The sequence below is a fragment of the Rousettus aegyptiacus genome, unplaced genomic scaffold (assembly GCF_014176215.1).
Source record: "Rousettus aegyptiacus isolate mRouAeg1 unplaced genomic scaffold, mRouAeg1.p scaffold_m13_p_10, whole genome shotgun sequence".
NCBI lineage: Eukaryota > Metazoa > Chordata > Mammalia > Chiroptera > Pteropodidae > Rousettus > Rousettus aegyptiacus.
The window spans coordinates 87948188-87975557 of record NW_023416285.1 but is presented as its reverse complement, the minus strand read 5'-3'; the positions used below and the strand labels follow the sequence as shown (position 1 = coordinate 87975557).

Below are 27370 nucleotides of genomic sequence, written 5' to 3'. Positions count from 1 at the left end.
AAGCAGTGAACCCAATACAGCCTGTCTAGACTTCTAAGAACTAGAATTGTTAGATAGTAAGTGGATATTGTGTAAGCTGCCAAATTGTGGAAATCTGTAATTTGACAGTAGAAAACTTATATGCAGCTGTAGCTAAAATGTTGATTTCAAGCACACATAGAACGTTCAACAAGATGCTGAACTCTAAAACTAGTCACAGTAAATTTAAATGAATGGAAACCATACAGAGCATGTTTTCTAAACACAACAAAGTTTAATTACACAGTAATATGATCACATCTGGAATATTTTAAATATACAAAATTAAGTTACATTCTTCTAAGTAAATTAATCGGTAAAGAAGAAAGCAGGGAAACCCCAAAACCTTTGACCATTCACAATTACATCAAAAACAATGGAATATCTAGGAATAAATTTAACCAAAGAGGTGAAAGACCTGTACTCTGAAAACTATAAGACATTGAAGAGAGAAAGTAAAGAAGACACAAATAAATGGAAGGATATACCATGGTCATGGTTTGGAGGGATTACGATTTTTAAAGTGATCGTACTTCACAAAGCAATTTACAAATTTAGTGCAATTTCTATCAAAATATCAGTGTCATTCTCAGAACTAGAACGAATCCTAAAATTCATACGGAACCACAAAATTCCCAAATATAACCAAAGTAGTCTTGAGAAAGAACAAAGTTGAAAGTATCATACTCCCTTATGTCAAACTATACTACAAAACTGTAATAACCAAAATAGCCTGGTATGACATAAAAACAGACACTTATGGTGTGAAAGACCACTATTTTACACCAAATACACAAATAAACTCAAAATTAGTTAAAGACTTAAATGTAAGGCCTGAAACCATAAACCCCCTGGAAGAAAACCTAGAAAGTAAACTATTTGACATCAGTCTGAATAATATATGTTTGGGTGACTCATTTCAAGCAAGGGAAACAAAAGCAAAAATCAACAAATGGGACTACATCAAACTAAAAAGCTTCTGCCCAGCCAATGAAATCTTCAACAAAACAAAAAGGCAACCTACTGAATGGGAGAATATGTTCTCAAATGGCATATTCGATAAGAAGTTGATATCCAAAAAAAGTAAAACTCATACAGATAAATATCAAAAAAAATAAACAATCTGATTGAAAAATGGGCAGAGGACATAAGAAGACATTTCTCCAAAGAAAACATAGAGATGGCTAGCAAACTTAGGAAAAGATGTTCAGCATCACTAATCATCAGGGAAATGCAAATCAAAACCACAATGAGATACATCAAAATAATCAGAATGGCTATTGTAAAAATGTCAACAAGTAACAAGTGTGGGCAAAGATGTGGAGAAAAGGGAACCCTTGTGTACTGTTGGTGGGACTGCAAACTGGTGCAGCCCCTATGGCAATCAGGATGGAGATTCCTCAAAAAAATTAAAAACAGATCTACTATAAGACCCAGAAATGCCACTTCTGGTACTTATCCAAAGAGAATAAAAATGATAATTCAAAGAGCTATATGTACCCCTGTATTCATTGCAACATTATTTATAATAGCCAAGATATGGACACAACTGATGTGGCCATCAGTAGATGAGTGGATAAAGAAGATGTGAAAATTATATATATATATTGAAATCTTACCATTTGTGACAACATGGATGGATGTAGAGGGTATTATGCTACGTGAAATAAGTCAGAGAAAGACAAATGCCATATGGTTTCACTTACATGTGACATCTAAAAACAAAACAAACAAAAACAAAAAAGGAAAAGAAAAACAGACTCAAAGTAACAGAGATCAAAGGGATGGTTACCAGAGGGAGGGGGTGGGGGATGGGTGAAAACAGGAACGGGAATATAGTCAATAATATTGTCATAAGATTATACGATGATTTGTGATTACTAGAATCAGTGGGGCAATCACATTCTTAGAAATAAAAATATCGAATCACTATATGGTACACCCAAAACTAAACAAGAGAAAAGATTACGCAGCAACTATAATAAATGAAATTTAAAAATCCAAACATTTTGAACCTAGTCAAAATGAAAAATCTAATTAAAGATAATTTGCGATATCTAAAGTACCACAATAAATGCTGCTCTCATGTACCAGTCAATCAGTTTTCAATTTAAGTGTCAATTTTACTTAAATTCTCTTAATTCCAGTCTCTTTGGAAAATAAATCGTGTCCTGACTCCTTTCTACAATCCGTCGTTGGGAATAAGAGCACATTCCTTTGTTGTCCTGTCAGGTGCCAGGGACCACTAACATCTGGGGACTAGGAAAGGAAGTGTCACATAAATGAATTGCTCCTCTGTAACTTCAGGCGGCATGGAGAGCCCTCAGGAGCAATTTTTTACAAACTAGCCACAGAGTAGTTTGTCTTATGCATTAAAGCCAGTCAGTCGGCTTTCAGGTAAATACCTGGCTGAAGTTATGCTGCCATTCATTTCCTTCTCTAAAAGAACCCTTAAATGATGGACATGTTTATAGAGGAGAAATATTTCTCTTTAGTGAGTATATAACAGAAAAATAGCATTAAGCCTCATGTGCCTGGAGAACTGGGAACCATAAAACATGCCAAACACCAAAGCCTTAACTGCAAAAGCTACCAAAATAAGGAGTTTGGAAGACGACAATTAATGAGAGTGTATTTGTGTACCATCTCCTCAATATTCTTGGTTGTTAATATTGTTTATTTCAGCAATAAAGAGCTAAGTTGTTTTTTTTTTTTTAAATAAATTCATTCCTCCTCCTTACTTTTTTTCCTTCCCCTTTCCTTTTCTTCTTTTTAAATAATAGATGATTTATGTGGATAGTAAAACTGGAATTATAGCCTTTACCCACTTGGAGAATTGCTCTGAAAACACACCTAAATAAATCATAAGATTTCCCCGGCTGCCTTTGCTGATTGAATTAATCGCACAGTTCTCAAAATGGATTTCTAGGTGTCTAGCACTACTTAAAATATTTTGTGATGGTCTGACTAGTATTCATTATGTTTCATTTTATTCATTTTTTACGCTATTCTGACTGTTCCAAGTCCAACCTGTTTGTATACAAGCCGGTCTGATCATAATTGTGAAGATTCTTAAAACCAGGTTGCAGATGGTGGCTATGCTTAAGTTGTCTTGTGAAATGAATGTGAGAAAGTGACAGAGGAGATTCCTCGCTGATTTTTGTTTATTTTTTATGTTTCTTGGTAGCAAGGAAGATGCTAGGGTTGGATCTCATATAAATAGAGTCAAATAAGCGCATCTCACACGTGCAGTGATTGGTTACCCCTCCTTGGGCAAAGGAGCAAATCTGTATTTTGCTAAGTTAATGTTTGTGTTAACTTTGAATCCTTTATTTAAAAGCAATGCCATTAAATCAACTAATTGTTAACTAAAAAATTGAATTTTTTTTTTCAAGATTACAAATGTCATTTTGGCTAGGCTTTACTTTGACATCTCAAAGTTTATTAATTTCATTACAGTATAACTATTAAAATCCAGAAAAGTGGGGTTTATCATAACATGAATCACCTACTAGTTGACACAGTTTTATCATTATTTCTACAAATAATTCAACCACTATTTCTCAGTTTTAACCTATGGTGAGAAAGTCCACCATCAGCTCTACTCATGTCCTTGCTGAGTGTGCCAGACTGTCCCTTGATACTGAGCAGTCTCTGTAGCTAGTCACAAAGGAAATTAAGTAGGTCAAGGTGACCATAGAGTGACCATTGTGCGATTGGTTTCTCCCTGTGTGAGAGGCACTGGCTTCTTTGCTGCTTATTACAGCAAGAATGACACCCTAAGTCTTAAGTGCCTCAGATGTGACGCATGTGAAGCCATCACTATATGTCACAGTACCTCCATACCGCTGACCTGTAATTAGAGAAGGAGGAAGTCCAGAATCACTTTAGACTACAGAGCTATTAGGGCTTTGGCTGGCGCCTCTGTGAGAAGCGTAAGTAAGAAAGGTTATATTCTCAGGGGGCCAGTAGCAGCACTGAGGCCATCTTACCCATGACCTGATGCTTCAAGCCACGATGATTCAGTTGGGGATATAATCTGCCCCACAACAAGCTTGCTACTTTGGGTTTCTATTTCTATGACCATATTATAGCTAACACAGGGACACTTCTCCAAGGCCAGGAAAATTCCATGCAGTCCCGCGGAGAGTATTAGTCAAAGCTGCTGAACTTGTGCTTGGCGTGGATGTTTTACCTGCTTGTACTGTGAATGAAGTGGGACTCTGCTGATTGCAAAAGCCATCTTGTAAGGAGGCAGTAGTCGGACTAGTACCCAACAGACCACCATGTAGGACAAAAGATTACAGTTTTCGTTAATAACTTCAAGACAGCAGAGCTATTTTGTTTTAAGGTGCAACATCTCTGCGTAATCAGTCCTGTGTGGCTAGTTAAAAATGCACTGTTGACTATCACAAACTGAATTTAGTGTATCCCACCATATACCCAGCTATTCAGACATCGTGACTATAATGTCAGTATCTGTTATGCCACCACGGCCATTACCAGTGGCTTTGCCTTGATCCCTTTGGCACCAGATCAAGATAAATTTACCATCATCTGGTTGAGCCTCCAAAACACAACTACTGCGCCAACACAGGAGCATTTGAATTCTCTTGTGTGCCACCAATGGCTAAACTGAGACGTAGAAAACAGCCTTACAGGCTAGTAGGCCCTACCATGTTGATGATATGATACTGAGAAGCCTCAGAAAGCATAGATGGCAATGGTTTTAGAGTTTATACTAATTCACATAATCCCCCAGGAATGACTCATTAATCCTGGCGAGGGATTAGGGACCAACTACCCAATATTGGGAGAGAATTCTCCACGCATCTTTTGCATTTCTGCACGTTTTGCAAAACAAGGCACTGACTGCTCTTTGTTTTGAACTGCTTTTTCCATAGGTGTTTGTATAATAAACAGCTTTGGAAGGTACACACATTGTCTCTCTCCAAAGCAGAGTTCAGATTCGCTAATAGCGTTGGAATATAAAGATGGATTCTCTCTCTGGAGCAAAGGGCAGGCATACTTACTGCCCGTTACAAAGGATTCAGGTTCTTATATACTAAGAGTTTCTCTTCTGCAGTGAAACCCACTACTTGTGCAGGAGCCATATACTCTTCTTCACATCACCATGTGGAAATTGAAATTCAGGGAACCAACACACGCAAAAAGTGAAATACTCAGGCTACTTCTGTTACTATGAATAATAAACTGTCCCTCTCTGATCCAGCAATCTCGTGTTTTCTAATAGCATCCATAAACCTATGCCAGGCTAACATATAAGCTTTCAATTAGGGCAAATTTTCATCCCCTTCGCAATGCCTGACACTCAAGTCTAATTCTGAGGAACAAATAGGCTGAAGCGCAAAGATTGATCCCTGAGGTAGGAAAGGAAAGTTTACTTGCGTTGTAGTCCCCAGTGCTAAAAAGGAAATTCATTACCTAATCAGGCTATTTGGGTATTAGAGATGATATTTGTCTCATCTAGAGATTTTGTACAAGTTGACCAGAAATGTATCACTTTTATCCGGAGTCTTGAGTAGCACCCAAGCGCTAGAGGCAGTGTGACAGGCTGTCCCAGCAGCATTCTTCTAGGGGCTTAAATTCCCAAGACACCCTCTGAACTATGGGTAGCTACCCTGACTGGAACCTCTGGCAAAGGGGGGCGGTTTCTGCTGGAGCTTCTCTTCAGTCGCTGGACTCACTGCCTTCCCAATGGGTTACCCAATATATTCATTTGAGGACCAGGTACTGGCTGCTGCTGGGAACTTTTGGAGACCAAGAACTTTTTGCAGGATCTCTAGGTGTCATTGTGCCCAGATATTTCCATCTTGGGTTGGGGGACACTCAGGAGCTAACAACAGAGTTGGAAAAGTACAACAGGCTTCTCATAGCGGACGGAGCTGGTATATTCAAGAGGGAAGGCAACCTGGTTCTGCAGTTCTATTTTCCTAACGCGGAAAGGGCACAAGTACATCCTTAGAGCTCTTTACCTTTCTCATGGCCGATAAGAGGGGAAGCCTTTGACTGACTATCTTGGGACCCTGCGTCAGGAGTTTGTCTTAAAGATGCTTGGACTTGATATATTGATGGCTTTGCCAGACTGAAAGCCGATGGCGTCCACTGGGTGGCAGCAGCCACCCAGTCCCAGTAACTACTCTTGCCTTTGACCAGTAATCAGCAAACCACGGTCTTTATTGTTTATTTTGTTTCATGTAAGAACGTTGTATTTTACTAGAAAGATTTCAAGGTCATAGAAGGCAGAGATCGGATATTACTTTCCACATATTTCCATGCCAGGCCCTATGAGAATTATCCCTGAATTCAAGATATATATTTTAAAAGAATTTACAATTTATTATAGTTGCATTTAAATTGCATCTTAAGATTTTTTAAAGAATTTTTATTTTATTTTATATATTGCCTATTGTATTCGAAACATATAATCTAGTTTTTTTGTTTTGTTTTGTTTCATTTTTTGCATCCTGGTTTGGTTTTTCTAGAAATAATCATAAGGCCACAGAACACTTTACCTAATTTAATTAGAATATTTAGATGACAGATTGACTAAGTTTGGGCATAGATAATGACTGGTGATATCTTATTATGTACTGGTGCGGATCCCATGGTCTCTGTCCCAATCAGATGCACTGGAGCAACAGACCCAGCATTGGCTGCTGAGAAGTATGTCTCCTTTATTCTAAGAATCCTGTTAGGCTGAATGAACCCTATTAATAGCTGCTGCCTCCAGTAACTATTCTTTTGACTTGGCTCTTCATCATTCTTAATATTATTGAGTCTTAGGAGGCCTGATGCAGCCAGAAACTTCTGCAGGCGTACACTCACCGGGATAGCTTCACGTGACTGTATGGCAGCATCGTCCCTGTGATGCAGGGCTTCTTCTTGGAAATTGAGCTGGACCAGGAGTGACTGTCTCTCGTTAATTTCCCATTATACTTTAAAAAAGTGGAACTGTGTGGCAGGCGATATTGCTTTTTGGGATTCTTCATTAAGTTCACCGCCAGACTCTGAACCACAAGTAGCAATGCTATATAATGGAAAGAACATTGGACCTGATTTTTTTTAAATGAGTTTTAGCCTTCTGTCTCCTCAGAGTTAAAAATGTCACCTTAAGTAAGTCACTTCACCTCTCTGTGTCAGTTTCTTAATATGTAAAATGTCAAATGAAAGAAACTAATTGAGACCTAACTAGTCTCACTGCTTTCGGTCACTCCCAATTTCAATTCATTTTTCATTAAAAAAAAAAATAAGAAAGATTAAAATTCCTAGAACAATGCTCTTATCACACCACTCCTCAGCTGAGAATCACTGAATAGTTTTCCTGTGCAAAAAGGTAGAGTTCAGACTTCTTAGGCGGCTGTTTCACTTTGGTTCAATTCAACATATGCCTATTGAGTGGATACTATATATATGATAATTTCTAGGTTCTAGTGATGCAAAGCTAAATCCCGAAAACCTTTTGCTCTTCTCTAAATTTACACTTTAAATAGGAGAGGAACCCGTGTAAATGAGTAATTATTTAAAAAGCATGCTATATATTGTGATAAACATAAGTGCTATGAGGATTCTCCACAAGAAACAGTGATAAGTATTATAATGATAGTAATAATGATAACAGCCGCCATTTGTTGGCTTTGCTGTGGATGGTGTACCAGGGCACTGTTTGACACTTTAGATGCATTTTCTTGTGTAAGATGATCTTTTACATATGATGTAACTCCAATACATGACCGACCCAAAATCACACAAAGAGAAGTGGGGTTCATACTCATATTTGTCTAATTACAATATCCATGCGTCATGGTATTAGTTTTATATGATTGCCATAACAAAATACTACACATTCCATGGCTTTAGAAGAACACAAATGTATTCTCTCACAGCTCTGGAGGTGAGAAGTCTCACATGGGTTGCATTGAGTGAAAATCACAGTATCTTTAGGGGTGCATTCTTTCCCGGAGGCTCTGTAAGAGAATGTTTCTTTGTTCATTCAGGTTGTTGGCAGAATTCAGTTTCTTGTAGTTGTAGAGCTGCAGTCTTCACTTCCTTCCTGGCTGTCAACTGAGTATTATACCCGGATTTTCCTAAGCTATGTAACTTCCATCTTCAAAACCAGTCATAGTAGGTCAAGTCCCTCTCATAATTTGAATCTTTTCTGCCTCTTTTTCAGTTTTTAGACTTCAATCTTTTGTTTTCTTTCACTTTTAATGTCTTATGTGATGAATTTATTCCCACCTAGATAACCCAAGGTAATATTTTATCCCAAGATCATTACTACCTTTTATCATTGCTGCCAAAACCACATCTTCCCCTCCCCCCCAACCCATGTAGATTAACACATTCACAGGTTCTAGACATTTGGGCAGGGACATTTTTGATGGTTCATTATTCAGACTACCACATCCAGATTCTTTATCTTTTTTGGCCTAAAGAATGAGGGATCTGAGAAAGTTGTATTCATTGGATTTGATGGAATAGTAGTCTTTTAATATGGAGGTAAAAGTATGCAGGCTCACCTCATTTTATTGCACTCCATAGATGGTTTTTTTTTTTACATGTATTGAAGGCAAGACCCGCCTACCAGCAAAAAGATTATGACTCTCCTTATTGCAATATTTGCTTTATTGGGGTGTGCCTGTACCTAAAACTAGGAAGCACATGATCAAGGATTCAGGTACATAAAGGTCTATGTGTGTGTAGAGGGATAACATATCTGGTGTGAATGAAAGGCAGGTGATGTAGTGAAGACAAGAAATAACAATGCTGGAAAGATGGTCTGGGACTAGTTTCTGAATGTCTTTGAATGATGTGCTCTAGACTTTAGACTAAATGCCATTGAAGATGGAAAATGAGGAAAAATTTTGAACATGAAGCAGACAACTGGGTATCCTATATGATCATATCTCCACAAATTCTGTGTATGAATTTTGGGGTGAGAGGACATGGGTTTTGAGTTCCGGTTCCAATATTAACTAATATTTTTCTACACAGTTGCTCTTAATGTTTGATGCAAAATAAGTATGATCATATACACATGTATATGTGTACATGTATGTGCAGACAAATGAAAGTGCTTTGTAAATTATCAAGTGATATACTGGTTTGGATCTCTAATAAGATTGCTTTAATTCTTATCCACCAGCATACTGTGAATCATGTCTCTCATTATTCATGCCACTTTTGATTGCTGGAGAGGCATTTACTATTTTCCACATTTCTTCCATGACTCCTACCCTTCTTTTTTGACAGCTTAGTACCCACCCATGTTACTGGTATCGCCAATCTTTCATAGCATTCACTTATACTATTCAGTTCTACCGCCATCTACTGAATTCTATTACTGTGAACCTTTGGTATAACTGTATGTACATGGTTGTTATTTATAAACTCCATTAGGAGAGATATATAGTCTTTTTCTCCTTGGTATTTTCTGGTTTTTCTATTTCGGCCTAGGATTTTATGCAGTGAGCTATAACGAAAAGAAGACAAACCTCAGCGTTAGATCCACTTAGGTGTAAATCCCAGATCTGCCATTATCCAGCATTGTGAACTTGCACAAAGTGATTAATATTGGTGTAAAATTAAGATAATATTTATTATTAAATGTTGTGAGAATTAGAGATAGTATATATAAAATGTTTGGCATTGGCTGGCGTTCAATTAATTTTAGCTATAATAATGAAAGTAATAACTATTAATGAATATATTTTATTTTTTTAGCCAAAAGTATATATTCACCTAAATTTCTTTTAATATAGTTATTTGAGTAGTGATTTTTTTTCTAAAACATCTTTTAAGCTTCTGTTTATATTTCAAAATGTCCTTGCACAGCCAGTTTTTATAACTATTTTATAAATGAAAAAATTTTTATATAGAAAGGTTAAAGGAACTGATTAAGACCAGACTTAAAATCACCGAAGATCAGTGAAGCGACCTTAATGTGGTGACTCTAAGTGCTAAGTTTAGTTGACTATTTTGCTTCCTGCAATTAGCCTTCTCTTACCCAAAGTGGAATTCATGGTGCTAAAATTATCTGCCATTCGCATGTATTTATTTAAATTATTTGGCCTCTTGATTATGGAGTAGACAATCTGAAAAAATACAGAGGTGCTTTTTTTTTTTTGCATCGATTCTTTATTATTTTTTGTTTTTTGTTTTTTCAAAAAAACATCAAGGGGAAACAGTTCGTATTTACCTTTGATTACCTTCATTACTTCAATTCCTTCAGACTTCGATCCATTTCTCAACCTATTTTAAGTAATTTATGACTATTCCCTTTTCTTTTTATAAATATATTGTATGTAAGGCTACTTCTCAGTAAATTTCAAGGAAAATTCAGCATTATCCTTTTCCAGAGAGGAGAGCTGCATACAGCAGTATAGCTAATATTGCCCACATTTGATGTGCCGTGGTACTGTGTCTTGGCTGGTTCATAGACTCTGAAGTCATGTACACTTCCCTCGAGCTCAATTTTCTCATCTCTACAAAAAAGAGTCATGGTCTCTGCATCTCCCTGGGAACCCACATGAGGGTAATGTGTGATCATACATGTTAATGTTCTACAAATATAAGATATTTACATTATTTTCAGTATGATGCCAAGTTCACTCTTCTGCAAATAAGAGTAGAACTTTATTCTTCCTTGTGTTCCTCCCCGTTTCCCACTAGAGTAGGTGATTTCAGCTGGTTTCTCATGACGAGAATCTACAGTGATTCTTGACCTCTCCCACTCTGATTATCTACCTTCCATCTTTCAGAAATTTCTATGGGCTTTATCTTAAAGATATTTCCTAATTTCAGCTACTTTTCATGATCAACCTTGCCACTACTGTAATGATTATGATAATAGCTCACATTTGTTGAGTACTCACTACGTTCCAGGCACTAATTATTTAATATTCTTAATATCTCTAGTCTGAACCTTACTTCATCTCTTAAACTGGTTACTGTAAAAGCATCCTAATTGGTCTCCTTTTATGTATTCATGTCACTCTCTATTGTCCACTGTCCATGTGCCAGCCAAAGATTTTTCTTTTAGAGTTTTTGAGTATTAACAATTATCCTACAATTCTAAACAAAAATTTCCATGACTCCCCTTCTCAGAGTAAAGCCCATGTCCTCACAATGGCCGTAGAGCCTGCCTGCTGACACCCCTAACACCTGCCACGAGTCAGAACTGTGCTCATTAGAATCTAGACATATGGACTTCTTGACGGCCCTCCATAACCTCAAACTCTTTCCCATCATAGGGTTTCAAACTTGTGATTCCCTTGGTCTAACCTTCTGTAGCTTTCTCCTTTATTTTCTTCAGGTTCCCATGCAAATGTTATTTCCTTAGAGATGCCTTTGAAGGACCACCCCTTCTTCCACCTGCCCTCCGTTTATTGTCAGTCTCTGTGCATATGTGTTCCATCATTGTCTTTCTCATTTGCTGGGAGAGAAACACCGTGAGGACAAACACTGTCTTATTCACCACTGTACCCCCTGTGGCTGAGCAGTGTGCCTGAGCAAAGGGCATGCTTGTTAATTCTTTATTGTATCAAGGAATAAATGAAACAATGACTTGAAAACTCTTGTGATACTTTTGGTCTTATTGAACGCTTATTATGAAGTTTAACTCCCTTAGTTTTAGCTTTCCTCTTCTTCCTTTTCTTTCCCTTCTTCCCCTTCTTTCTCTTCTTCCTCTTCTTCTTCCTTTTCCTTCTTCTTCTTTCTCTTCTTCTTCCTCTCTACAGCGTTGGAGGTCCAGGGAAGAGATTTCTTTACAACACAGTGTCAGGGAGTGCTGTGTTTCTTCTGAGCAAATAATGAGACTTTCCTTACAGATACCGGTTTTTATCATTCCTTATGCCTCCCTTCTGTGATACTCTTGTGGCCCAATTATTATAACTTTGAAGGATGATTTTTGTGTTCTAAGTTTGTATCTAGATTTATTGTACTGTTTCTTCATCACCGATTTGGTCAATTTACCATTTGTCCACTTCAATTCTTACTCAAAAGAAATAACATATAAACATCTTAATAAAAAGTACACGTCAGTCTCTGAAAGCCTGTTTTTCTCTTCTTTGACATGAGTATCAGCTCATCATGCTTTAAACTAAGAGACAAAATGACTTGCCCTAAGTACAAGAGGCTGGAGTTGGCCAGATGAAATATTTGGTGATTCTAGCAATATTGACTTTTTGATCTGTTTATCCTCACACTTTAGAAGATTCTCCAACAAATCTAGGAATAGTTTACTCAAGGCTCCCATGTTCATGATTGTTTCTGCTTATTCAGTGTTAAACAAGGGGCTTCGGACGTTCTCTTTTTCTTCTTTTTCCCCCACACAAAGGAGTGAAACAATCATACTTTTCCCATAATTATCCAGAGAGTCATCGTTGGGCACAGGGACAAAAGAAGGGCCATGATGTGTGAATTCACAGCTCCAATGGACATGTAAGATTGGGCTTTCAGCCTTTCTTCAGAGCATATTGGATCGGCTGGAGTTAATCAGATTAGGTGTTTGATAATATGAGATAAATTGTCCAGTCCTAGCACAACGCCGTATTAGATGTTCATTGCGCCAGTGGCATCTACCTCATTAGGTGATTGTGATGATTACACGACAGTGCATAGCAATCACCGACCACAGGGCTGAGCAAAATTAAGCATTTAATAATTCCATAGTCTTTTATTAATATACTATTTTGTTTTATACATGTTTAATAAATTATAATAAAGTTAAGAAATTTTATATCAGATACATACTAGATATTATAACCTTAGACATTGCATTTTAGCTTTCTTATCCTTAATTGCCATCCTTAAATATAGATATCTCTTGTAACATTGTTATGAGAGCTAGAGATAATATTCATAAAGTGTCCAGCACAAAGCACATCATATAGAAGGTGATAAATAAATAGGCGTTACCATTAAGACTAATTTCACCATTCAGTTTAAAATTACTCTTTCGTCATTTTAAACTATATCTTTGATACATATGCAAATTCACGTATGCAATACTTTCACAAACGTGCATGAAATATAGACATATATAATTAAGATGTATAAGTTAAGCAGTATGCACATACATACATGTATATGTATACACAAACACACACACTCGTAGACACAAATACTGAAAAAGCAATTTTACACTAGTTAGATAATATATATTTCAGGGAAAGGGAGCCCATATTTCAATTATGTTTTAAAAGAATTTTGCACTGTACTTAGCATGCATGATATATACAAAGTCAAAAATACATAGAGTAAACCAAATTCAAGCATAGTTTACCCAATTAATTTTAAACATATATTGCATAAATAGAAATGGTATTCAGGCATACAAATACTGTCAATTTATTTTGCTTCCTATTATTAGAATTTAGCTTAGATGGTCTGTTTTATTTTCCCCTTTGAATTAGATAATTGCCTCAATTTCATTACATAGTATTTGTTTTAACCAGGTCAGCAAGGTTTGCAAATGGAAATTTCTTTGTTTTAGATCAAATTATACAAAGGTAGTATTAAATTGGGATTGTGACTATAGAACACTGTTATAGGTCTAATAGGGAAATTTTTGCTTAAAGTATTGGAAATGTAGTTTTGAACAAATTGAATAGCTGTTGTCGTTATCTAGAACAGAAGATAGAAAACAGAAATGTTTGTCATTTTTATCACAGTAAATAGGCCAGAGGTCGACTCTTTTCCTCTAATACCCTCAGTCTCGGCATCTCAGAATTTATCCAATCGAAACACAGCCCTTTCCCTTTCATCCTTGTCCAACAACCAAAATGCCAACTCATTTTGCAGTCAGCCATCTAGAAAGCTCTCACTCAGTGAAATGTGCCCTCCTCTTTGCTTTATTCCGTTCATTCATTCATTTGTTTATTCATTCATTCATTCATTTTCATTGTTGGTGTTCATCCTGCACTGTATAGTGAGCACTTTCTAAGTAAATCCCAGTTGCTATCCTCTGTGAACCCTACAGATTAGCGTCATTATGCAAATAGCCAGGCAGACAAGTACAACACTGAATGGTATTAAAGTCCTGTGAAGAGATCTGCCTATTATGACAAGAGGCTGTAGTAGAGAGAGTTGACCAATCAAGGCTTGTTGCAGGAAGTGGAGATTAAACTGATGTCTGCAAGATTTTCAAAGACGAGAGTTCCGGAGCCAGGCGGTCACCATTTGTAAAGAATCTGTGGTTGAAAGAGCTGCTAGAAGGGTAGTGGGTTTGTGGTGGGGAGCTGAGGGCAAGCATGGCAGGTAATGAGGCTGGGAAGGTGAGTAGCACGCAGACTTTGAGTTGATTCTATGTCATGTTAACACATTTGGTCTTTACCCAAACTGTGATAGGAAGCCCATCAAGGACTTTCGAGCAGGGCGGTGGCCCAATTTGCATTTTGGAAACATCACTCTGCTTACAATGTAGGATATGAATTTCAGAAAGACTAGAGTGGACGAATAGCAATCAATTAGGGAGCTATTTTCATTAGTCAAGGAGAGAGATGAGTATCCCTTGAGAGAAGTGAATGACTTGAAAGATATTTAGAAAGTAAAATGGGATGGTGTTGGTGACTGAATGTAGGAAATGAAAGAGAAACAGGAATTAAGAATGACTACTGGGTTTCTCCTGAATTCTTTTTTATCTGTTCACCTAACCTTTTGTTCTACCTTTTGCAATTCGCATTCCACTGTAAATTTAGTATCGAGCTTAGATATTTCAAGAGAGCATCTTCTTCTTTACATCTCCTTTTCTAAACTGGTATTTGGTTCTCCCTTAGTTTCAACATTCCCTCCACAGCTACCTGGAGAGGGGAATGTTGTATCTTTCACTTCCCATAAACCATGGTGTCCAAAAACCTTCAGTGTTCTTGTCATTCATTCCAGATTAATACTCATCGAGGGAGCTTTAGTCTGTTTTGGATTCTCCAAAGGTAATTTTACCACTTCAGTCCTTTTTTTTATCCTAGGCTGAGGCCCTGGCATAAGCAGTCCTTTGTTCTAGCTTCATGTTATTTCTTTTACAAATAAAGCAAATATTTATTGAAATACACACACACGACAATACCGAAAAAAAGGGCATAGATTAAAAAAAAAAATCATTGTCTTCTTATTTCTGTTTTTATGTTCCTATTTCTAGAGAAATCCCTAGTTTTCTTGTGTATCATTCCAGAAACATTCAGGAAATACATCCGCATGTTTGTATATATGTATGTATTCTTTTTCACTTTAAAAATTGTATTGTTCATTCCATATGCCAAGGTACATTTCAGGTCCATCAAAGGTATGAAATTAAAAATGAAATGAAATCGTAAAGCAATCATACAGTACTAGAAAAAGTATGGGAGAATTTTTTTTTTAATATTTGAGTGTCAGACATCATACAACAAAATATTGATAAATTTGACTGCATAACAGTACAAAATATAATTCTTCCAAAGTAATTTTGGTCTTGAGGCTTATCCCTAGGTCATACTTCTAGCTCTAGCTCTGTCTCGTGGCAGAAGCTCCCTTTATGATGTCTTAGATAAAACCAATTCTCCTTAAATACTGAAAGCCTCTTTCAGGTACACTAGAAGGCAATGAAAGATTATTCTATTTTGCATTTCCTGACAGCAAAAATTATCCAGTGAACTGTCTTTATGTCATCCCTGATAGTTGAATTTAAAACTGCAGAAAATAATGATTTTTAATAATCAACCTCACTACCTTACCTTTCTAAATAGAATAACTAGAGACTCGAGGTACACAAATTGTTCAATACCAAGACATCAGAAATTTCCTGCCATCAGAATCATTAAGGAATATTTATTTTTACAGGTACCTTTGGATTCCTTGTTTGAATTCTTTTCCAATATAGAATTAGAATCAGTTGAGTGTTAGCATGTAATGTTAACATAACGTTACTTAAATGTTGATATTAAAATTGAGTAATTTAAAAATTGAAGAATAAACCATTGTTTCTGGAAATGTCTTTTGAATGAATGCAAGTTTTAACTTTGCTGTTGTAAATTTTGTCATGGGATCAAGACCGTAGGAAGTGCGCTTTGAATGTTTAGATAGCTACTATTTGGAGTGAAGAAGATGGAGGCCGCAGGAAGAATATTTGGACCAATTTGCAACTTATTTCCAGTTGAGAACTGAGCCTAAAGCTAGTAAGCATTGCCCAGGAAACATATAAACATAGAAAACTGCTGTTTTCTGAACTAGAGTCTCAGCCATCTTGGATCATGCACCACATTTAGCAAGCCAGTTGGAACCATGGCTTTTCTCCTTGAAGCCTAGAAATTTCTTTTCTGCCTAGACTTCCATATTTTTCTGTTATTTCTTAACAAAAATCACACTTTTTCTTCCTGTTTTTTTTTTGGTCAGTTCCTTAAGGCTTCTGTCATTTATTTAACGGAATTTCTTTCCAAATGTTATCTCATTCCATGCTAACATTAGAAGTAGATCCCACAGCATCTTTATAGTTTCAAGTTTTTGCTGCAAATTGCTAAGGAGAAAAATCAAGAGGCTTATAAATAACAAATATGGCAGCCTTTCAAATGTTTCAGGTTCTCTCAAAGCATCTGGTCTGCCTTTTTTTTTTTTTATTTTTTTACCTACTCAAAGAAAAAAACTAGAGAGTACTATTTTCTACCCTCACATTATGTAGAAGGGTTAGCTGCCCTTCTGAACTATCTTGCTACGTAAATAGGATTGCAACAGGAGAAAAAGAAAAACAGCCCCTGACATCGGAGACTTGGCTTAGTTCTATCAGATAGGACTTGCTGTTGCTACGAGCTTGTGATTCTCCTGCTGAACATAAACAATTTCACAGAACGTCGACATCAGACAAAGCCACTCTGGGACCATGATGGAACAAGATAAAAATGAGACTACTTTGTAACTGTGCATGAACACGGACAAAACAGGAACGTTATCTGAGCCAAAAGAATGACCAAGAATGACCAACGTCACCTATCTTGATTCATGTAAGTGAAAGCTGTTCCTAACCAACTATAATTCTAGCCTATTCTAATTTTCCCTTTGCTAGATAAGAATTGTTATGATACCCAATCATAGAATTAGGCCCGCTTCCTGACAGCACCTAATCTGGAACAAAGCTTCATTTCCTTGGACCCTCCCAGAATAGACCTCACCAAAGCCCTAATCCCATGATAGGTCATTTATACCCTCTTACTGAACTACCCTGTGGTTCCCCCTGGTGTTTGGTCTCCGTCTCTGCAACAAGCAATAAACCCGACTTGTTCAACTACTGATGCGTGCCTGGTGATCTCTGATGGGAGGGCAATGATAAGAGAGAGAAAATGGGGCAAGACTATATGGTACTTGTGACCCGTTTTAAGCATTTTGACTTTTACTCTGAGTGAGATGGAATGCCACTGGAGGATTTCATTTTTTTGACTTTTAAAATTTTATATTTTTAAAAAATTTGTAATAGTTTTCAATTCACAGAAACATTGTAAGAACTTTACAGATAATTTATACTTCATACAGATTCACAGATTATTATTGGTTTGTCCATTTGTTCTATATAATCTTTCTTCTGAATCATTTCAGAGTAAGTTGCATACACCATCATGCCCTTTTACCTCTAAATAATCCATAGCCTGTTTCCTAAATTAGAGGACATTCACTTAAATGTCTAATGATCAAATTGGGGAATTTAGCATCGATACAACGCTTTAATTTTTAGGCCTCATTCAGACTACGTTAATTGCCCCCAAAACGTCCTTTATGGAATTTTTGTTTTCTACCTGGTTCTGGGTCCAATCAAGTGTCATGTATTATGTTTAGTTTTTATATATCTTTAGATGCCTTTAGTCTATAGTTATTCTTTGTCTTTTTTGACATTGATATTTTTGAAAAATATAGGCCTTTTATTTGATGGAATATCCTCCAATTTGTGTTTGTTGATTTCGCCTCATGATTTAGACTCATTTTATGCACTTTGGAAGAAAATACTGCATAATAACTTGTCACCATTTTTAAAAATCATTAGTTCGTGAGTCTATTTCTGAGCTATATATCCTGATCCATTGATCAATCTGTCTATATATAAATCAATACCACACATTGCTAATTATTATAGCTTTATATTATGTATTAAAATTAGGTGCTATAAGTCTGCCAACCAGTTAGCTAATCTAGGTACTTTACATTTCCAAATACATTTTAGAATCATTTTGTTAATTTTTACTAAATCTTGCTGACATTTTGATTGGAATTATCTTTTAGTTATAGATTTGGAGAAAATTAAGTTCTTAATGGTAGTGAGGTTTATGATCCATAAAATTGATATATATCTCAATTTATTTAGAGTCTCTTCTATCAATGTTATATTTGTCAGTGTACAGGTCAAGCATGGATTTTGTTTAATTTATCCCTAGAATTTAATGTTTTGAAATGCTATTTTAAAGAATTTAATTTTTTTTTCAGATTCCAGTTTATTTCTAATGTATGGAAATATATTTAATTTTTATATGTTGATGGCATATAATTTTGCTAAACTTGCTTGTTAGTAAAAATAGCTTTTTATGATTTTGTTGAATTGTGGATGAACACATTGAGCATATTTATGATAGCTGCTTTAACTTCTTTACCTGAATTCCATCATCTCTGTTGTATCTGTATTTCTGTCTATTGACTCATTTTTCTCCTGGTCAAAGGTCACATTTTCCTGCTTCTTCATGTGCTTGTAATTTTTAATTTGATGCTAGACATTGTGAATTCTATGTTGTAGAGGGTTGAAGTTTGGTATATTCCTTTAAAAACCACTGAACTTTGTTCTAAAGACATTTAAGTTGCTTATGGTTATGTTTGGTCCTTGTGATGCTTATTTTTAAGGTTCTTGCTTGTTTGTTTTTAAGACAGGTCAAGGAAAAGAAGTCAACAATTTTTCCTGAGGCTTTTTTATCGTTAAGTTTAAGGTAAAGTTTATTTAGTCTTCTTTTCAAATAAAGCTATTTTTAAATATACATTTAAGAGGAGAATATATTCAGAGCATGAATATGTTTAGCTTTCTGAGCCATATGGTCTTGATTGCAAATACTCAACTGCTGTTCTAGTGTGAAAATAACCATAGATGCCATGCAGACAAGTGGACATGGCTGGGTTCCAATAAAACACTGTTTACTTACACGAGTGGTCGGCCAGACTTGGTCTCGAGCCTGTAGTTTGCCAATCCGTGGTCTAAAGTCTTCTTTCTCCCAGAGTTTCTTTGCCCCAGCGCTGATGTTCGCTACCTGGAAGTTCCTACCGAACACCCAGATAATTCACTAGGGATCTTCAATCTGGCTGGTGGGGACTCAAAAATCTAAGAACACTGGTAACTTTTCAGCTCCACTTATTTTTCTTTGAGAAGTTGTTCTCTGTCTCTTTTTGTGGATTTTACCTTATACACATGAAAATTAGAATTTAGTCAAAGACTGAAGTATATTTTCTGAATCTCTTTCTCTGCATAGCCCTTTTTTTTCTACCACCCCGCATTGCAAATTCTAGCAGCCCCAGACTCGAGCTCCTCAACTCACTGCAGCCCCATTTTCTGCTGTGCTGACCCTTCAGAAGCCACTGTCTACAAAGTGCCTTGAGCAGAAATCTGAGGTGATTTCTCCTTTCTCTAAGGGGTCACAATCTTGTGCTTCCTGTTGTTTAATTATCTGAAAAACTTGTTTCATATATTTTGTCCAGGTTACAGTTGTCTATGGTCAAAGGATAATTTTTAGACCTTTTTACTCTTTCTTACTGTGTATATGCTAGGAGCAAAAGTCTTCTCATTACTTACTTCGATTCTCAACTTGCCTCTGATTTTACCGATAATTTCCTCTAAAAATTTTCTCTTTAAAACTTTCTTTATAATACCATAATTTTTTGAGCACTTTATTATTTTCTGGAATCAAAAAGAGAAAATCCCAAGCTCATCTTGAACTTTCTTTTCTTCAGCTCCAAATAGACCATTTTCTTAAGAAGATCTAGCTCTTGGTAATGGAGAGTAATAATTAATATAGTAGAGTTTGGGGCAGAGGGGTGATATTTAATATATATTAAAATATCACCATGATTGTTTATTGTTTAATGGACCATACAAAGCAAGAGTAGGGCACAGGGCTCAGGAAAGAAAACATTGTAATAAAATCACACAAAATGAGAGTGGCTCAAACCAACATAGTAACAGTAGAGATAAGATATTCGAATGGTAGGATTGATAATTAATAGTATTCACTTAAAGATTACATATGATTTATGAGATTAAAAAGTTACATATCATGTTTACAGCTCTAGAGCTGGGACCATCCTCAGTTACAGGGTGGACCCTCATCCACATCTGGTTTGGGTGCTAAGACCAGAAAAACTCCAAGAGGGTTTGAGGCTTTCGGGATATCAGGGGAGCTCCCGGGCATGTCCAAAAGTAGTTTTAGAGAGCAGGGAAAGGGAACTGGCCTAGAGTCTCACGGTAGACCGAGGGTGGGACCAGGGTGAGAAAGCCTGAGCACAGGTAGGGACTGGTGTGGTTTGAAGCTGCTGCCAACAGGGGGAGCGCCGGCTTTTCTCGGCTGCTTTCCCGGATGTGCCGCACACCCGGAAGTGCTGTCAGAGGTCAAGTCCGACATTCAAAGATGGAGTCGGACTCCGCTGCACCGCGATTCATGCAAGATTCTTTTTATTCCGAGTAACTGGAGGTATAGAGTTGTTATTACCGCAGACGAGGAAGACTGTTCCACGAGAAAGTTTGGAAGGGAAGATTCAAAGGTTGGATTTCACCATTTGCGTTTCAGATGTCTCCAAAATTTACGTTGGAGGTTTTAACTTTTATAAATTTTTTTTTTTGAGTTCCGTATTATTTTTCCACGTATTTATTTTTTTATTTAATATATTGGGGTAGCATTGGTTAATAACATTATGTAAATTTCAGGTGAACAGCTTTATAATACAACATCTCCATGCGCTGTTGTGTGCTGAAGTCCAGTCTCCTGTAACCGTACTTCGACCCTCTTCCCTCTGGTGACCACCATTCTGTTGTCCGCATCTATGGTTTTTTGTTTTAATTTGTTTTACTTATTTGTTGTTTTTGTTTTATAGCCCATGTAATTTAATCTTTTTTTTTTTTAACAAATCTAAACTGCCCACCAAAAGGGCCACTCCTAATATAAACATTTATTTTTGTGAAAATTAAAGCTACACAATTTCATAAGAGCTTTCATATCGGAATCCCTTAAAGATATACACCCTACTCTTAGGTCGCTGATTTCTTTGGACCAACCAAAAGGCAGGTAAAATAATTTGGAAATAGGTGAATAATATTAGTCGATAATTTCCCTTGACATTTATCAAAAAATGTTATGTGTTTTTATAGCAATGAAACTTCATTAATATAAAGAAATTTCTATTCAAAATTAATCTCATGTAGTATTTGAATTATATTTTATTTTTAAATTATGCAGCTATTTGTTTCAAAAATGTAGAACAATCATTTTGATTATTCTAAAATATTAGATCCATTGATTTATAATGTATTGGAATCTGTAATGTAGTTCCATTTAGAAACGTCCAAATTATTTTCTCGTTTGTTTTAAAAGAATTAGAGTTTAGCTTGATTTAGTTGCTTTGGAGAAAAGCATCGTCAGAATCAGTTTGTTTTTATTCCCCGAAAGAACTGGAATTGACAGAATCAATACAAATGCCAACTTGTAAAAAGTTAAATGACCTAGTAATTTCTCAGGTTCTCAACAGCCACATGAGAAATAATGCGCCTGGTGGTCAACACTACCATTTCTGTTTCCTGGTGGTCTTGTGCGTTATGATCATTGACCTGATACCCTGCTCTTCTTTTCGAGTTAATGGATTTAAATAATAATTTCGTAGACACTAGACCTGAGTGCAGACTACATCTCTGCTCTTGAAAACCTGCAAGTCATTTAATATCTGTAACCCTCAGTTTTCTCATCTGTAAGTGAGAGGGTTAACGTAAGTGATCTCCATTTCTGTGTAGCTCAAAATGTTTTAATGTTCTGAGTCAAACTCTGTCATTGAAACATTAGAGGTCTTTCGGCTCACCCCCAATCTGCTAAAACTAAACCAGACACCTAAATAAAAATAGTTTAATCCCAAACTGTAAGAAAGGGAATATTAGCAGTTAACCCAGACAGAAAGTTTCATTAGATGTAGAATGTATGGTTGAAACTTACTCTGAAAAGCTTTGCGAGTGTAAAGGCCACTTAATTAGGCCATCTTGCACAAGCAGTCCTGGAACAGGTTAGCTCAGGAAATGGCGAGGAGCCTTTAGAATACCAGTTTCCTCCCCAGCAGTTTCTACAGGCATCTCATCCATCTCCCGTCTCTTGCTTCTTCACTATCTGTTTTCCCACATGTGAGGCTGATCCAGGACATCAAAGCTTCCATATGAGACTTTATTCATGGGAGTTTCCAGCTCCTACAACATTTTCCGACAGATCCCTGAATCACCCCTACCTCTAATCCAAACCAATCCTCAACCACCAGGCAGCTTGCCTCAGGCCATGGAAGGGAAACACTGAGAAGCGAAGAAGAGAATAGAATCAGCAGCTCCTCTACCTGGCCCACGGGGAAGATGGAAAGGAAGAAAATTTCTGATCTTAGAGAGTTACAGAGCGAATGCGAAGCTGATGTCCCAAGCCAGATCTCTGGACCACTTCCCCTTCTGAAATATTGTTACCTATGGTTCTGTTGTAATACTGGAGCAGGATCATAGTCATACCTTGAATGTGCTTATTGAACTGCTTTTCAAAGATCTTTACTTTACTCATTTGTTTATTTGACTAATATTTGCTGATCACCTACTAAGAGCCAGGCACTGTTCTAGGCGTCGGTGGTATAAACAGCAGTCTTTTTAATTAGCTTAACTTCTTTAGGTTTTATTTTTCTCTCTCTTTTTAGATAGGGAAACTAAGCTCACCAAGAGTATGATCCAACTCACATCACAGATAAGCATCAGCATCAGGGTTCAAATTCAGGTCGTCAGAAGCATTGCTCTTTAAGTTTTGTGGAAAAAAGGCTTTATGGTTGACCTTCTGAAATTTAAAACAAGTGACATAAAAAAATATGCATTTTGGAGAAAAATCTGTTGGAAAATTAAATATTACTTACATATTCATGCCCTTGCTTCTAAGGAAGTGTCATAGATATGTTTGGCTTCTGATAAATATTGGGGCGCATGGCTGCTAATGGAATATACTTCTGAATGCTTCATAATAGATAGGCTCTTAGTGCCCTGAAGATTTTATTTTAGGATAAAAAAATGGAAAGCTGCACTTTGGTTTTTAGATCTAATTTACAACTTTGAACATAGTTTATAAGAAATACTGTATCTGAGGACACTTGGGGTACTTTTCTAGATAAATGAAATTTTATCTTTCTCTTTTTTTCTCTCTTGCTCTTTTTTTTTTTTTTTTTTTTCATTTTGAATGATCCTTGTGAGTGATCCATAGGCCAGAAACCGTCAGAGGATTGGGGGAGAGAGCTAGGGTTCAGATAACTCAAACTTTCAAGAACACGTTTCTTTACATATTGAAGTGAATCCGCTCTTGCCACCTTTTAATTTCACTAATGTGTTTGAACTGTGTCCTCATCCTTTATTTGGTTATCTGTTTTTCAGGTTCCTGCCTGCATGGCTCTCAGTGATGTCAGAATGAAGACCACACACGTGGAAATGAGAATGGTAAGTTACGAGCTCGTTCGTTACAGTCGCTCTAATCAGTTCCAGAGAGCATCCTGTCGTCTTCTCCGACAACAGCCGGAGAGCTCTGGAGAGTCGCCGTGGTGCCACAGCGAGCAAGTCAAACATGTGGTGGGTGCATTTGTCTCCTAGCATGAACAAGAGGCTTTTTTTTTTTTTTTTGTCTCACAGTTTGGGAGGCTAGAAATCTGAAATCAGGCATCAGTGAGACTGGCTTCTTTTGAGGCCTGTGAGGGAGAACCTTCTGTTCCGTGCCCCTCTGCTGGCTTCCGGTAGCCTCGGACATACCTTGCCGCACAGATGGTATTCTCCTTGTGTCTTCACGTTGTATGCCGTCCAGGCGTGTCCGTCTGCGTGCCCAAATTTCCTTTTTACATTAGGAAGCAACCATATTGAATTAGGGTCCACCCTAATGACCTATTGACAAAGATCATATTTTTAAATAAGATCACAGTTACAGGGACTGGAGCTTAGGACTTTAACACCTTTTAGGGAACACAATTCAACCTATAACAGTGAGTAATCAAAACGTAATATTTTTATAATGATAGATAGATAGATAGATGATATAGATAACGTATGCTGGCATCAGGTGCCATTCCTAAATGACACACAGTTATAATCAGTAATCTTGAATTCTGCCACTCAGTTGATCTATTCAGATTCTCAAAACCTTCAACTGTCAAATAGAGATAATAAATTTTCCTCTATGCCAAACAGGGCTTGTAGAGATCAAACAAGGTGATGGGTATACAAGGAGTGTGCTTAGAAAGCTGTAGAGGGGCCGTGCAGATGTCACTGTAAGATCATAAAGTGTTGGGCATGGCTCATGTTCACAATGAAGAGCTGAGGGCAGTTCTCAGACTTACTGGTGAAGAGACAAAGGTCATTAGCAGAAGGAGCCCTGTATCCCTTGGATGCTACAGAGTAGGAAAAAGGTTTCTAAACATTGAAATTTCATAGGCTTATGAGAAAACAAAGCTCTTCAAACCGCTTCGGCCAAGCCAGAGAAAGGGAGGACTAAGTTCCACCCAAACACCCAGCTCTACATTTATAAAATATTTTGGATATTTGGATGCACAGATATAAAAGAATATCTTTCTTATCATACTGCATATTAAAGTTCTCAGTGTTTTATTTATGCACACACCAGATGACTGAATTTTCTAAAGTTCCTTTATTTATATTTCAAAGGTAATCTTGTGATTGTTCTACAATAACTGGGCAGTTCCAGGTGTCCATTAAATAATTTCTATAACTATCTTGTTGATTCAGTGGTGCAAACATCCTGCCAGATCAGCTAATCTGCATACTGTGAAGTACTTTGCTCAAAGAACACTATTGGAAATTGTTCTGTCAGTGAGCTGGAGGCAAGGCTGTTCGATTTCCTTTCTATCTCAAATGGAAGCGGCTTTGGCAGCTCCGAGCATAGGAAATGTTATTAAAAACCCTAACCATTCATCTGTTGATTAACACCTAGGTCGCCTCCACATCTTGGCAGTGAACACAAGGGTGCATATTATCTTTGCGAATTACTGCTTTCATTTTTTCGGATAAATGCCCAGACGAGGAATTGCTGGGTTGTATGGTAGTTCTATTTTTAACTTTTTCAAGAACCTCCATACTGTTTTCTATAGTGGCTGCACCAGTTTACAATACCATAGAGTTCCCTTTTCTCCATGTCCTCACCAACATTGTTATTTGTTTGGTTGGGGTTTTTTTTGCAAAAGCTGTTCTGACAGTTGTGATAGATCTCTCATTGGGGTTTTGATTTGCATTTCCCTGATATTAGTGATGTGGAACATCTTTTCATGTAACTTTTGGCAATCCTTATATCGACTATATTTTAATTAATAAAAACGCTAAGATCCCCTCCTCGTTTCTGTTTTGTCTGATCCCATGCTTATTTCTAGGACACCTCTTGTATCTGGAGGCTACTCCAGGGGCCTTCGAGGCGAGGCACACACCTCAAGAGTGCTGTGTGGCAAGAATCGAGCACCGCACGTGCCATGAGCTTCTGATATTTCATATCTGTCAAAGCCACAGGATTTGTTCAGATTCTCATTAAGGTAGGATGTTCGCCTGTGATACCTCTGAGTTTAGTACACGGTAAAGGAGCTTATTACAACTCTGTTAACTGGATCAGAGGAAGCTCCCTTTAGTTGCTACTTGTGGTTCCAAATCTCTCTGGAGTTTGGTAAACTGGGCCTGGTACCCAGCTTTGAGACCAGTGTCATTTTCTCTGATTATGATTGAATCCCAGAGACTCCTTTTATGATATCCATCAGTCTAAGACACTTTAGAAAGCCTAATCTTCCTGATTTCCTTCCCTGCCCTTCTCAGTAAGTGGATTATTTGTACATGTGAAAGAAGAATGACTGTTTTAACTCATCCGTGAGTGACCATTAAGGGAACTGATAATAGACATTCTGGTTCTAAGCACACCGTGCAAAGTACCGACCCGCTCAGGAAAACAATCGAGGTGTGATTACACTGAACTGCTTATGAACTGTGGCACGGTAATGCATTTTCTTACTGAGGATTAATTGGATGTTTCTGTCAGGGCTTTAATTTAGAATAATAAAGTGACAGTGTTCAAGAAGCAGAATAACAAAGCATATATTAATATTAATGAGACCTGCTTCATATACCTTTACTCTTCGGCAAGTGACCATAGCAGCAAAAAGGAGATGAGTATGTGTGTGATGTGCATGTGCGTTTGTGTGTGCGCGTGTGTGTATTTTAAGAATGTAGTTAGAATTTTAGGAAAGCTGACTTTAAACACATGCTGCAGAGGCCACTGCGATTCTACTGCACATGAACTTGGGAGAAGTACCCGCAGCGCGGAAGGATGGAAGGGGCCTGGGCGGAACAGCGAAGGGTTCGCGAGTCTGAATAGCTTACTGGCGCCATAGTCCGTGTTTTCTCGGAAACCGGGGTTAACTTTATAACTGAGGGCCCTTCAATAAGAATGCAGAAAGACCAGCCTGATAAAATACATGCGGCAAATACTACAGAGATTTATTCTTCTGTTTAAATAGGGAAACTTACTGAGATATAATGCTTAAAGTTCTCACAGAAGCATTTTACTAGTATTCTGTTGAATGCAGTACTTGAGTACTTGATCCATGTCCAGAAGTTGGTACAGCTCTGCGGTCTTTTCTTGTTTGCTTCACTCATATTTACATTTCACCTCTTATAGTAACAAACTTTATATTACTATAAATTGTACAATTAAATTTTTTTGAGGTATGTCTTCCTAACCAGTCCTGTTGAACTCTTATGGCTCTGCCAATTGATTTCTATGGATGTTTAACAGATTTTTTTTTTAAAAAAAACCTGTCTTTCTACCACATTAAAAATATCTAATTTAAAAAAAAATATGTCACTTCTTATATAGTGACATGTAGTACTAAGGAGAGACATTTTTCATAACATCTATTGGTTTTTTTTTTTTCCATGAATTTTAGGACAGTCTTTTTTTTCCTAGTTAATATGATGCATATTTTTGATCATCATTACAAAATACTTCTTAGGCTTCTCTCTGTGTGGAACCACACCGGATTTTACCCTGCTCATTAGTCTGAAAGCCTCCCAGCCAGATGGCAGGCATGATAGGGG

The 27370-nt window shown here is 37.0% G+C and overlaps 1 protein-coding gene across 1 annotated transcript in view; it reads left to right on the top strand.

Moving 5' to 3' along the window:
* The window catches only part of MALRD1 (MAM and LDL receptor class A domain containing 1), a 481557-nt gene that overhangs the window by 224105 nt on the left and 230082 nt on the right, over nucleotides 1-27370 (top strand). Inside the window, 4 exon segments of the mRNA XM_036226667.1 lie at nucleotides 20557-20787; nucleotides 23701-23731; nucleotides 25663-25690; nucleotides 25692-25818. Of these exon segments, the coding sequence (XP_036082560.1) occupies nucleotides 20557-20787; nucleotides 23701-23731; nucleotides 25663-25690; nucleotides 25692-25818 (417 nt within the window).